Source organism: Podarcis melisellensis, assembly GCF_964234715.1.
Source record: "Podarcis melisellensis genome assembly, chromosome: 6".
NCBI classification, from domain to species: domain Eukaryota; kingdom Metazoa; phylum Chordata; class Lepidosauria; order Squamata; family Lacertidae; genus Podarcis; species Podarcis melisellensis.
Window position 1 is genome coordinate 19,581,297 of NC_138538.1, and position 14,871 is coordinate 19,596,167.

Here is a 14,871-nt window from a genome sequence, read left to right on the forward strand (position 1 = left end):
CACTAGCTCACAGCAGTACCACTGGCTCCTGGAGTCCCTGCACCCATCCCATGTGCCTCTTTGACATCCAATTTCCCTTCACATATGGACCCAGGACCACCAGATTCTCTACTGCCCCTACATTTCTGTGGTCTGAGTTTCACTGTTTCCAGATACCCCTATCATGGTTATAGCTGTCTCCATGTGCTGCCCAGTTACTCAGTCTTTCTGAATCTGTACAGAGCCGGCCCTATCATTAGGAAGAGTAAGGCAATCATCATTGGGGCAGGGCCTACATACTTAAAGCAGGATCCCTGCTTCAGACCTTTAGCCTCAACATGTGGTCATGAGGGGGTATAATGGTGGGGGCAAGGAAAGCATCTGCCCCTCAGACAACCGTAATCACCTGAGGAGAGAACAACTGAAGTGGCCTAATATCTGCAGGAAACGGTACATAACTCTCATATGATGGCGCCTGCTCAAGTATTCCATTACATGTGTCCTGTTTCAGTCATGCTGGGAACCTACAGGGAGCTGAGCAAGACTTGGAAGGACTGGTTTTGAATGGGAGACTATCAGAAGCTGGTGTTACCATTAAAATTTACAGGACCTTGGACAGGTCCTAGGCACCCATGAATTACTTCAACAATGCTCACATAACCAACTGAGGTCCTAAGTCATGGTGGTGGCCTCTTCAGTGCTTGGGCAGAACCCTGCTTTGAGAACCCTGGCATTTTCCTGGTACAATTTCTATCTTCTCATCCAAGAGATTAGAGGACTTTGGGTCCATGACGAGTCGGTGGAGCTCCTCATTGGAGAAGCCTGAGACTACTTCAGGGATAGAGTCAAAGATCAAACCTCCCTGTGCAGGGTGATCCATGGAGTGTTATTAATTACTGGGCCTCACATACACTTGGGAAGTGCAGGGTCCTTGAGGAAGACTCATATTTGTAGAAGCCTCGACCAATATCTGAAGAGCAATAAGTTGGCTGGCACTTAATACCTCTATCACTCACTCTCACTCTCTCATTGCCCCCTAAATTTCTCTGGAATGCACATCTAAACTGCTGCTGAGCCCCCCCTGCAAGATTTATGTGAATGTGTGGTTATTCTTAATGTGTAGTCATAAAGAGAAGAGAAAAACTTCCTCATTAGCATCTGCCAAATGTAGGACTCCAAGGTGCTCTTATATAATCAAGCGTCCGATTCAACACCAAATTTATTTGTGTCTCTCAAGAGAAGTAAGGTTGTGCCTAATGTTCATGGGTGGATATTTCTGGCATACAAAGGTCACATTCTACACCACCCCCTCCCAAATCTGCACCTTTTCAGATTCGTTCACTGTACCTCTGTGGAGCTGCTTCGGTACCATTTTTAAATCCTCATTGTTGTTGGCTGCCTGATCCAGCCAGTAAAGGAGCACAAAGCCAGCGTGATATCACAGTGCCACATAACCAATCAGGGCTGGCTACGTGATGATGTAATCAATCCAATTAGAGTGGCATCCGTGCCTCCTGCCCTCCCTTTGAATGGGCAACAGTCTTTGTCATATTTTGCAGGGCTTCCCAAGCTATCACAAAATCCCTCCACCTACATTTCATCTCATTGAGCAATGGAGGAATGCCCAATTTTCCTCGTTGGCTTTTGGAGGAACACTCAGATAATTAAGGAATGAATTTACACAGCATTTCTAACGGATGGTGGACTTTAAAATCCCTAGTTTAGTCATCTCTTCCCTTCCAAATGTGGAGAAACAGTGGTGCAGCGTTGCCAACATTGTGATCAGAACTGAGAAATCTAAAAGACAAGAAGGTAGCCCTAAACCACCATGTCCTTTCATTAGATTACTCCTTAGGCACAAGGAGTATTTTAAGTCACTACATCACTACATCTTGTTCCAAGCACTGCAACTCCTACATTTGCACCATAGTGCCTTTGTCACCGACCATGTTTCCATAAGAGGAGTGTTCATTAACTCTGTTCAAAACTGCTATTAAAACAGGGTTGATTTGTCCCAGCAGTGACACATTTTCACACCATTCTTCCTGCTAAAGATCAGCATATGCTGTGTAAGGACCTTTTTCAGCTGCTAGGGAAGATGGGCAATAAACCTGTTCGAACCAAGAATGCTCAAGGAGGATAAGACTCTAAGTACTAAGCACAACTGCTTGGAAGTTCTTGTCCCATGGCAAAAAAAGAAGAAGAAGCAGCTCCAAAAAATCAGCAGATCCTCACTATACACTTAAAGCATATTCCATGCACAAACTACATGAAGTTTTCTGTGTACAGGATTTGATATTCATTCATTCATTCATTCATTTAGAAAGGGTCATTCCATTCTTTCCCAGCTAGAAATTGTAGCGGTCTAGTTCAGGAACTTTTTTGTCTTACTATAAATTAGTTTTTCTAAACAGCCTCTAAATTCTGGTTCCACAGGGAGCTCAAAGAGATACGGATTATTTTCCTCACTTTCATTTTATCTTCACAACATCCATGTGAGATAGGTCACCCAGCAAATTTCATGGCTGAGTAGGGAATTAAAATCTGAGCCACGTGGCTCCAGTCTTTACTTTCTGACAGTGACCCCATACTGGCCTTCCACACTGTTAAAGAATGCAAATCTGTGTTCTTAAATAATTGGAGGGAGTTCTTAAGTCTTTGAGATGTAGGTACGAGGTATGAATGGTCAGAGTGCTGTGCGATAAGTATAGTTCAACATATGTGCATTACTAGTAGTAATTATTATTTTTAAAAATATATACATATACCATTTTCAGCCATCAAGATGGATTTAAGGGTAGAACACTAGAAATCTAATGCCGTGAAACAGAATATCTTTCAATCAAGCAATAAAAATTAGGCTATTTATGTTATTTGGTATAACGTACTAAAATGTGCAAATGTACTGTTATGCTATAAACTGTAAGGAATGGGATGGTGGTTTTATAAAGAAATGGAGGGGAATAGCACAAACCTGCAGTTTGAACTTAATGTATTTGCAGCAGGAAACCTTGGTGTAACCGTGACGTGCCTCTGGCAAATGTAAGGAATTGCAAATAAAGGGAATCTAACGGACTGGCAAATGTAATAGAAGGAATCTAAGGAATAAGGCAAATGTAACAGAAGGAATCTAAGGGACGCGGGTGGCACTGTGGGTTAAACCACAGAGCCTAGGACTTGCCAATCAGAAGGTTGGTGGTTCGAATCCCGGCAACGGGGTGAGCTCCCATTGCTAGGTCCGTGCTCCTGCCAACCTAGCAGTTCGAAAGCATGTCAAAGTGCAAGTAGATAAATAGGTACCACTCCGGCGGGAAGGTAAATGGCGTTTCCGTGCACTGCTCTGGTTCGCCAGAAGCAGCTTAGTTATGCTGGCCACATGACCCGGAAGCTGTACGCCGGCTCCCTCGGCCCATAAAGCGAGATGAGCGCCGCAACCCCAGAGTCATCCACAACTGGACCTAACAGTTACCTTTACCTAAGGAACAGAGGAGGTTGCTTTATACTAAGTCAAGGTCCTTCCTCCATCTAGCTCAGTAATATACTGACTGACAGTGGCTATCCCAGATTTTAGACAGAGGTTCTTTCTCCCAGCCCCACCAGGAAATGCCCAGGATTGAACCCAATACTTTCTGCATGCAAAGCATGTTCTGTACCATTGAGCTACAGCTGCAAGCCTCTTCCTTTTTCACTGGACTAGACTCCTTATCGCTTTTCCTTTGCTGCCAGTTCAGTTTCTCAGGAAAGAGTAGGCAATCTTGCATTTCCTAAAGGATATCTCATGGTGGAATTTTCTTCAGTGAATTTGCAGCGTTAGAAAAGTGAGCCATCTCCTTGGCACACAGAGATAAAGGCAGCTGCTCCTACCTTTGCTCCTTTGCATGTTTATTGGATGCAGTAATTTCCCCCCTTTGCTTCTCCCGTTTGTACAGACAGCGCATTGAATGAAATGCTACGTTTGACAGCAGCTCCTTTCATCACCAGAGAGGTCCTTCAAGACATGCACCTGAGACTGGCAGACGGCAGAGAGTACAGCCTGAGAAAAGGAGATAGGCTTTGCCTCTTTCCATTTATAAGCCCTCAAATGGACCCTGAAATTTATGAGGAGCCAGAGGTAAAGCTGCACCATTCTGAATCATGTTCCTCCTGACAGTTTCCTCCACAGATTCCTTTCACTGCATGGCTTATTTAAACCCACTGGGTCGAGTATTGTGACAATGCCATATGCAGCATCCTTAAGACCACAAGAAGATCCTGCTGGCTCTGGCCAATGGCCCATGTAATCCATCATCCTCTTCTTACACTGGTTCACCAGTTGCCTATGGGAAGCCAGGACCCGAGCACAGCAGCACCCTCACCACTGGTGATTCCCAGTAACTGGCACACTGCCTCCAATGAGGATGAAGGTAGAACAGAAACTTCATGGCTAGTCACCACTGAACGCCTTAACATCCATGATTCCGCCTAATCCTCTTTCAAAGCCATCCAATATGGTGGTCTTCATTCTACCTTGTGGGAGTGAATGGCACAGTTTAGCTGCCTGCTGTGTGACTAAGGGAATCTATCAGCTTTCTTGGATGAACCCCAAGATCTGGTATTATGACAGAGGGAGGAAATATTTTCTCTATCCACTTTCCCCATGCCTTGCACAGTTTTGACCACCTGCATCATGTCTCCTCTTAATTGCCTTTTCTCTAAACTAAAAAGTCCCCAATGCTGCAACCTTGCAATCACTCCTCAGCGGGTGATTGCTCCATCTCCTTGTTTACTCTCATTTCTCTTGCAGCCTGACATGGGCATAAAACCCATGCCAACATGTCGAAACAGCACAATATTGACAGAGTCACATTCCCATGCCTAAAAACAACCTAGCTTTCTGGGGAGGATTGTGCATGTTTCAGGATTCTGAACGCCATGCTAGCGTACAAACTGGTACTGCTACCAGTTTCTCGAGGATTTCCATTTTCTTCTAAAAGAAAGAAGTTTTAGCCCTTAAAGCTAGAGAGATAGGTTTGAAAGCGCTTGTTGACATCTCAAAGGGGAGGGAGGTACAATTTCCAGTGATCAGGAAAGGCAGTTTGGATGCTCAGCAGACTTTTTGCCCCACCAAAGACTAGCTGAACCAGAAGTATTGCTGCACCTTGCACCCAATGACCTCAAGCCATTAGGTGGGTATGCAACCTAAGGCCTGGGGGCCAGATCTGACCCAATCGCCTTCTAAATCCGGCCCGTGGACGGTCTGGGAATCAGCGTGTTTTTACATGAGTAGAATGTGTCCTTTTATTTGAAATGCATCTCTGGGTTATTTGTGGGGCGTAGGAATTCATTCATTATTATTTTTTCAATATATAGTCCAGCCCCACACAAGGTCTGAGAAACAGTGGACTGGCCCCCGGCTGAAAAGGCTTGCTGACCCCTGCAGCTTAAGCCATGTTAGCTTATGGAATTCACTTCAACAGGACGTGGAGATTGCCACCAATTTAGGTTATTTTAAAAGGCAACTGGGGGGGGGGAGGGAGGCAAATTGATGGAAGATCATGCTACCAGTGGATACCTCTGAATATTAGTTGCTGGAGAACAACAAGAGAACAACCCTCATGTCCTTCTTGAGGGTTTCCCGGGGCATCTAGCTGGCCATTATAAGGAAAATGGATGCTAGACTAGAAGGGTCTTGGATATGATCTGGCAGGGCTCTTCTTATGTCCTTAAGCACATTCTATATGAAATGTGTTGCTTGACAGGAGTGCCAAGGCAGACATAGAAAAGCAGACTGTCCTTTTGCAATTCATCATTTGGACATACTGATCTCACTTATCTCCCGGCCTGCCATGTGAAATAGTGGAGAGCAACAGAGAGGGGGCAAAAGTTCTCATGGTTTGTGGATGTCGTATACACTGTATTAGCTTGGCTGGCAATGGCAAAATCCTCCATCCGTAAGTGCCCGAGCTGTTACTGTCAACACTGATCTGGCTCACCTGTTCCACCCTTGGTACAGCTCCCGGAATTATTCTTGCGATAGAAATCTTAATGGATCTACACAGCCATTGCAAGTTGGATATTTGATATGCCAACAAACTATGATTTCTTGTATCCAAATCACAAAGAGCTGCTGGTTCACATAAACATATGGACACCCCATGGTTTTCCTACACCTGATTGTTTTGTCTTTGGTGACTGGCTGCTGAATGGGTGAACTGATTTGATTGGGGGAAAAGATGGTTTTGGGTGATGACAAAATTTCCACCTGTGATGTTAGATCCGAAGTGGCTCATTCGCACACGTAGCATCTGTTGGTTTTACAGTCACGTGTGAACCTGCTCATGTAATACGTGTCCCTCAAAAATTGGCTCTCAGGACCAATTCCAGGAGTAAAAATAATAACTCTCTGGATATAAAAATAGAATGATGTAATCCAGGAGTTCCCAAACTGTGATCCCTGGACCACCAGTAGTCTATGATATTTATTTAGGTGGTCCATGCCATATCTGAATTATATATTCATACCAATTTTAATTGTATTTTTATTGCTTATTTTACAATTCCGCTGGCTGCAACAGGTAGAAAAATCATTAATGGTATGTGAAGACCATCAGTAATTTTCAAATGGTCGGTGGGGTGGGGGGCAAAGTTCAGGGACCACTGATGTAAAGAATGCTAAGTGCAGACCAGAATTGATGAGTGGAATTCCTTTTTGACTGTTGCTGTGACAACCTAAGGCACTTCTTTAATATATCAATGAGTTTCTCCTTCTCTGTCTTCCTACCTCCCTCACACCAGCACCACGTTAATTTTCTCTTTGTTAACAAAGAATCAAACTGGGATTGCTTCCTCTTATGAACAGCCTCCCAGGGACCATTATGGTAGAAACGATGCTGATATTATTGTAACTCAAGTCTCATTAAATTATTGTTTGTAAGGTTGCACGAGGCTCACCTGCCTCTCAATTAGCAAGTAAATTCCTGTGTTCTATTTCAGGATCCAAAAACAAAACAAAAAACCCAACAGCATGTTTTAAAGTATTTCTCAAAATGCTCATCAATGCCTTACATGACAGATTTAATTTGGAGCAAGCAGAGACGCTCTGAGTAAGCTTAGAAAAAAGTAAGGTTGTTAACCTTAATTGCAATTAAATGTTCCACTTTTGCCACATTAAGCTTCCAGGCATCTATGATTTGAGAGCAAACATCTTTCAGCTCCCCAGGCACTTCCATCCCCTGCTAAAGGATCCAGATGTGAATTCTGTAGAGGAGAAGGAAATGGGCCTAAATGCCTAAAGCAATGCCAAAGTGGCACTGTAGCCATGAGACGGGAGACTGGTGCTGTGGGCTGACTGGAAGGGTGTAGAGGAGGTTCTGGCTTTGAAATGTTCTATTTTCCCCATTCCACTCCCAAGGACAGCCAAGGAGACTTAGACCGAGCATCAATACATTCAACAGCCAATTCTAAATGCTCTTCCTCCTTTGTCATAGAATGGGCCTCAGGCAGACAACTGGCTAGAAGAAAGCAATGCATCAAAGATGCATTTACTTCCATCTGCCCCAAGGAAATCCCCATTAATTTTAACAGAGTTTGTGGAGGAGAGCTTACTGTGGATTTCCCCCTGTGTTGCCACTCTATGTTTCCTCTTGTATCTTGTGACTGAAAAGGGTGCAACAGGAGTAGCCAATGTGATATTCTCCAGATGTTGCTGGACATCAGCCCCAGCCAGCAAGGGAGTATGGGAATTGTAGTCCAGTGGCATCTGAAGAACACCACATGGGCTATCTCTAGTCTACATGTAAACAATGTGCCTTATCACAGGAACTTTTATTCTTTTATTATTGTAGCCACCCCTACAGTATATATATATATATTAAAAATCCAAACAGATTCCTGCCCATGACTCTAAATCCTTGCACGCTGCATTTTTAATGTTTCCTAAAAGAAACATTTGCTCACTTTGAACCTCTTCTTTCTTTCAGAAATTCAGATATGACCGATTCCTCAATTCAGACGGCACAGAAAAAACAGATTTCTATAAAGGAGGGAAAAGCCTCAAGTATTACTCCATGCCATGGGGAGCGGGAATAAATGTCTGTATCGGAAAGTTCCTTGCAGTCAATAGCATCAAACAGTGAGTGAATTTGTCATGTTGATATAATGACCGCCTCTCGCAATAATTTCGACCGTAAGAAGCTAGCGCTGGCTTGTAACAGAAAATGACAGCATGGCGTTTACTCAGAAGTAAGTCCCAAAGTGGTTGATAGGGATTACTCCCTAGTAAGTCACATTGCAGCCCAGCACTGGCCATGATGGCTGGGGACCAGTGAGAGTTAGAGTCCATCAACATCCAACCGCAGGTTCCATATCCCTGGTCTGTCTGAAACGCTGGAAAGTTAGTCGGTGTAGACTTGCCTGGTCCTCAACCTGGTGTCCCCAGGCTGGACTACAAGTTCCATCATTGCTGGCTGGGGCTGATGGGGACTGGAGCCAACAACAGTTGGAGGGCTCCAGGTTGGTGGAGGCTGGTGTAGACAATATTGAGATGGACCAATATGGCAGTTTCCTATCACATACAGGATTCCCAGTCACATGGAAGGGGCCCTGTGCATGTAGGCATATTGCAGGGAGATACGCAACCAACACATGTGTGTGGGGGGGGGGGACAGAGCCTGCTCCTAGCCATATGCATAGTTCAGAGGAACAACTTACATTGTTATTAATTCGATTTATGAGCTGCTTGACACATAAGGACTCTCCAAGTGACTTACCGATTTTCAAAAGCATAAAGCATGGCATGAAATCAGGAAAAAACTAACAACGTATTGCAATAAAAGCGGTACAATAGCTTATAAAATAAACCCAATAAAATAGCAGCGAAAACGTTCCATCAATATAGAGAAAAGCCATCGGAGTTCTGTCAGGCACAGAAGACAAACTTCCCACTCCTTTGCTGTCCTGCATTTCCAATCAGATACTTAAAGCATGCTTTAAAAAATTTCTCCTGAGTTAGCAGGTTGACACCAGCAACTATCTAGCCCAGGGGTTGTCAGCCTGGTCCCTACCGCCCGCTAGTGGGCGTTTCAGGATTCTAAGTGGGAGGTAGGGGGTTCTAAGGCACAAGCTGAATCCTCCTTCCATTGAGTACTGGAAATTTTACCATAAAAAAGATGCATTAGGTATAAAAAGGTTGACTACCCCTGATCTAGGCAAATGGCTGTGTGTACAGTGTGTATACAGTGCTACTCAGTAACCTGTGGGGCTGGCTCCAGCTTGAATATACTTGGTACAGCTCCTCCTCTTGCCCAGGTGGACCCCTCTGGCAGGTTTGTCTAGTGATGTTGCTCCTCAAATAGGTGCCAGGGACCTGCTGTTTCCAAGATAGCACTGCTCAAGTGGCATTGTGGGAAATTTAAATGGAAGCTGCCTGGTCATCCAGCACTGCACATCTGCAGGGGATGCAGAGGAAGTTAGAGGTTCCAGGGAGTTCAAGGCAGTGATCAAATGTGATGTGCCACCGTTCAGCTCATGGTCACAATGCTGCACAGTTAAAAGGTAAAGGGACCCCTGACCGTTAGGTCCAGTCGTGGACGACTCGGGTTGCGGCACTCATTTCACTTTACTGGCTGACGGAGCCGGAGTAAAGCTTCCGGGTCATGTGGCAAGCATGACTAAGCCGCTTCTGGCAAACCAGAGCAGCACACGGAAACGCTGTTTACATTCCCGCCAGAGCGGTACCTATTTATCTACTTGCACTTTGACGTGCTTTTGAACTGCTAGGTTGGCAGGAGCAGGAACCGAGCAACAGGAGCTCACACCATCGTGTGGGTTTGAACCGCCGACCTTCTGATCGGCAAGCCCTAGGCTCAGTGGTTTAGACCACAGTGTGCACAAATTGATAGAAAGCAATGTAAGACCTACATTGGCTCCCAGTACATTTCCGAGCACAATTCAAAGTGTTGGTGCTGACCTTTAAAGCCCTAAACAGCCTTGGTCCTCTATACCTGAAGGAGCATCTCCACACCCATCATTCAGCCCGGACACTGAGGTCCAGCTCAAAGGCCTTCTGGCAGTTCCCTCACTGCAAAAAGTGAAGTTACAGGGAACCAGGCAGAGGGCCTTCTCGGTAGTGGCGCCCGCCTTGTGGAATACCCTCCCATCAGATGTCAAGGAAATAAACAACTATCTGACTTTTAGAAGACATCTGAAGGCAGCCATGTTTAGGGAAGTTTTTAATGACTGATGTTTAAATGTATTTTTACTATTTTGTTGGAAGCCACCCAGAGTGCCTGAGGAAATCCAGCCAGTTGGGTGGGGTATAAATAATAATAATAATAATAATAATAATAACAATAATAATAATAATAATAATAATAATAATTGAATATTATTTTGAATAATAATATGTTGTTGTTGTTGTTGTTAATTGTGTGAGCCTTCTATTTGCTACAATCTCAGTGCCTCCAGACTGTCAGTATTTTGCAGTAGAGATTCAAGCACATCCCACTAGATGCAGGTTTACACAGTTAAAGTAGATTAAACCACCCAGTTGCCCTAGTGCCACAAATCCACTTTAAAAAAAGAATCAGTGTGGAAAGTGACAGGGAATTGCACCGAAAAGTATGGGATGGGCATGTTATTAGTGGGAAGATGTATGAACACCCTGAAGGCAAATCTGGATGAATGCAGGTTCAGCGCTCATTATCAGCGCTCATTATCTCAAATAAGAATGAATGAATATGAATGAATGGATATGATTTAACTTCCTCTTAAGCTTTGGTGCAAGCAAATCAGGATGAATGCTCAACTAATATGTCATTTGGAGGAGCCCTAGGTGTGACCAGATGCCACCCCCATCTGTCTTGAATAATTTAAAATGAACAGGTCACAAGATTTTCAAGTTTATCTAAACTATCCATTTATTTTTCCACAGAAAGAAATGTTAGGTAGCATTGCTAAGCCATTGAAGGCAGCAGCTTTGATTCCATTAAAAGAAAATCATACAAGCTTATCACACTGTTTTATGCACACTTAGCTATGGTTTTCCCAGTAGTGATGTATGGAAGTGAGAGCTGGATCATAAAGAAGGCTGATCGCCGAAAAATTGATGCTTTTGAATTATGGTGCTGGAGGAGACTCTTGAGAGTCCCGTGGACTGTAAGAAGATCAAACCTATCCATTCGTAAGGAAATCAGCCCTGAGTGCTCACTGGAAGGACAGATTGTGAAGCTGAGGCTCCAATACTTTGGCCACCTCATGAGAAGAGAAGACTCCCTGGAAAGGACCCTGATGTTGGGAAAGATGGAGGGCACAAGGAAAATGGGACGACAGAGGATGAGATGGTTGGACAGTGTTCTCAAAGCTACCAGCATGAGTTTGACCAAACTGCGGGAGGCAGTGGAAGACAGGAGTGCCTGGCGTGCTCTGGTCCATGGGGTCACGAAGAGTCAGACATGACTAAACGTCGAAACAACAACAATCTGGGAGTGAGGCCCATTGAACATGGGAAGCTGTTTCTGAGTAGACATGCCTACAAGATTATTTTGTATGGCTGCAACCTATGCACACTTATTCAGGAGTAAGCTCCTCTAAACTATACTGTTAAACTGTAGTTTCCATTACAGTTAAGAGCTACTGGATAAAACAGAACTTTCTTCGTGCTGTATGGGGCCATACAGCAATCTGTGCATCTTACAAAATTGGAATTGTTGGAATGCTCTGTATAAAGTATTGCTCTCATGGTTTATATTCATACTACCTATTTTACATTTTAAAAGTACAGAGCCAAGATCTTGGAGGCCACTACTTCCATCTTTCTTTCCCTCCCTACCCAACAGGCTTCTTGGCATGGTGGGCGGCAGCAGGCAGATAGATTGATCTTGCCAGAGGTCTAACTGATAGCTCACCAAATGCTTTTGTAAGAATGCATGAAATCAGGCCCAGGGCCACATGTCGTCACATCCCTGTCTTTGGCCCTACTGACCATGCTATTTTTCTCATTTCAGGTGTGTTTTCCTCCTCTTAAGCTATTTTGATTTGGAGCTGAAAGATCCCAATGCAGCAATCCCAGCCTTCGACAAGGAAAGATACGGCTTTGGAATGTTGCAGCCAGAGAAAGATGTCATCATTCGATATAAACTGAAAGCTCAGTAAAATTGTATATTTCTTCCCCTTATCGTCAAGCTCCTCTGGATATTTCTTCAAGTTCTGCAAGAAAACAGCTGCTCACTGGTTTCAGTTGAAATTTATTTTGACATGACATGGGTTGCTAAGGTATATTTATATGTTATAGCTACAAAGAGGGCATAATAAATTGTTATCTGTGGCATCTGCAAGCTGTTCATTTGCAAAAGCTCACCGGATGGCTATTGGGGCCCCTTCAGACAGGTGTTTTCTGCAACATGTCATTGACTCAATAACAGTGGTGAGCTTATACCAGACCAATCCATACATCATTCTCCTTTCTTATTTTGTGATGCTGCCCCAATGCCCTCTGGGGGCGCACTCTTACACTATACTGCAACAAAAGTGGAACATTTAAAAAACCCAACAACCTTGACAGCATTTAATGTATAAAAAGTTACAGGATTTCATCAGGAAACTACAGGGCTCGTACCTATTACAAGCAAAGCAATGTGTTTCCCCAAAACATTTCCATGCGCAAACTATTGAAAGTGGGAGCATGTGTAGCTGCCCCGATATCATCACCACGGATGCATGATAACAAAAGAATGTCTGGAGGGGTTTCACCACACCATTGCAGGCCAATATGTTGTATATAAAAAAAAACTGGTGGGAAATTGCAGATGCCATGTGGAACCATTTGAAGTGACTCCCATGTGACAGGCACAAGAAGACAATCGGCCCCACTTTCATCCACAAATAGTGGGTCATAGAATTGCAGAGTTGGAAGGGACCCAACTGGTCCATCGCCCTGGAATGTAGTGGATCGAATCTGCAACCTTGGCATTATCAGCAGGATGCTCTAACCAACTGAGCTAGTGGCTGAAAAGATGTTTGACACAAATTTGTCAGGTTGACCTGTACATCTTAGGTTAGTGATTTATGCTTTAAGGCTTTTCCAGGACTCAGGTGTCTGGAGATTGCAGAAGGGTTATCCAGACAGCAGACCAAGAAACTGCCAAAGCTAGCCTGAACGAAACAGGCAGAGTATGGGTCACTCAGCAATTGTTTTCCAAATCCCTAGACATTTTTTGGGGGGGGATCTCTTCCCCTCACTTCCTGGTCTGGTTTTCCCCACCTTCGGTTTTATCATCAAGGCTGCATCTACACAGCTATTAAAAAAACGCTTTAAAAAAGCCATTTTAAATCTCACAATGGAAGATTTCACAGAGTTCCGATTTCAGCTTCACACCACCGTCTGGTGTCACAATGTTATAAGACATTTATAAAGTTCTATTTTTAGTAATGTAGCTGAGTCCTAAAAGCTTGCAAGCCTCTGTATAATTACTTTAGAGTAAGTCTCATTGAGCTGGGTGGGACTTACTGGTACTTCCAGGAAAACATGGAAAGAAACCCAATCATGCTCTGGATCACACAACTTTACCAGGGAGTAAGTTCTATTGAACTCAATGGAACTTTATTCTGAGTTGACATGCATTGGATTGTCCTGTTAATTACTATAGTTAATGGAGGAGATTCAAAATATTATATAGTGATAAATCACCAAACAAACAAACAAAACAAACCTCTAGCCACCTTTTAAAAAAATCACTGGTACACTTTTTGCCTTCCGTTGCTAATGTTTTAATAAATCCAGCCATCAGCAAGTACAGTGGTACCTCGGGTTAAGTACTTAATTCATTCTGGAGGTCCGTTCTTAACCTGAAACTGTTCTTAACCTGAAGCACTACTTTAGCTAATGGGGCCTCCTGCTGCTGCCGTGCCACCGGAGCACGATTTCTGTTCTCATCATGAAGCAAAGTTCTTAACCCGAGGTACTATTTCTGGGTGAGCGGAGTCTGTAACCTGACGCGTATGTAACCTGAAGCGTATGTAGCCCGAGGTACCACTGTATATGTAGAAGTGTAGAGTTGGAAAGAGACCCCAACTGCAGTGCAGAAATCACCGCTAAAGAATCTGTGGCAGATGGCCACCTAGCCACTGGGGTGAGTGGGTGGGCGTTGAGTCCAGCAGAAACAACAAAAACCATTACAGGGGAAAAACCTTCTCATTGTGTTTGTTTTCAAGTTAGGGTTTGTATAATGCTCATTCTACACAAAGTAGACCTGTTGGAAATTAATGGGCATGACTAACAGGTTCATTCATTTCAATGGATCTTCTCTGAGCTTTGAATACAACCCTTAAAATTTCACTTTGCACAGGGCTTCCACAGGCAGGGCTGACTATGTGAATCCCCCCTAAGCATCCTTAGGGCAGCCATTGTCTCTCAGGCCTCCCTATCTACAATACAGAGATAATAAATTAATAGTGACCTACTTTATAGGGTCTTGTGCAAGCATGACTGAAATATAAATGTGAAGTACTTTGAATACTCTTAAAAGGCTGCATTTTAAGAGTGCCAGCATAGAGTAGGAGGCCCCATTAGCTAAAGTAGTGCTTCAGGTTAAGAACAGTTTCAGGTTAAGAACGGACCTCCAGAATGAATTAACTAACTGGGGGAGACCTGGGTTCCAATCAGACATGACCCGGTCACTATGGCCAAACCCTCAAAGTGTCCCTATTTTCCAGGAACAGTACAGGATTTTCAGAAGCTGTCCCAGTTTCTGATTTTGATCCTGGAATGTCCCAATCTTCCCTAGGCAAAGGTAAAGGGACCCCTGACCGTTAGGCCCACTTGTGGCCGACTCTGGGGTTGCAGTGCTCATCTCGCTTTATTGGCCAAGGGAGCCGGCGTACAGCTTCTGAGTCATGTGGCCAGCATGACTAAGCCGC

At 44.0% G+C, this 14,871-nt stretch overlaps 1 protein-coding gene across 1 annotated transcript in view; it reads left to right on the forward strand.

Annotated features, from left to right (window-relative positions):
• PTGIS (prostaglandin I2 synthase) overlaps positions 1-12,290 on the forward strand; it is a 44,210-nt gene extending 31,920 nt beyond the window's left edge. The window contains exons 8-10 of the mRNA XM_081917025.1: positions 3,909-4,090; positions 7,938-8,089; positions 11,961-12,290. Of these exons, the coding sequence (XP_081773151.1) occupies positions 3,909-4,090; positions 7,938-8,089; positions 11,961-12,108 (482 nt within the window). The 3' untranslated portion in view covers positions 12,109-12,290. The remainder of the gene's footprint in view (positions 1-3,908; positions 4,091-7,937; positions 8,090-11,960) is intronic.
• The last annotated feature ends 2,581 nt before the right edge of the window (positions 12,291-14,871 follow it).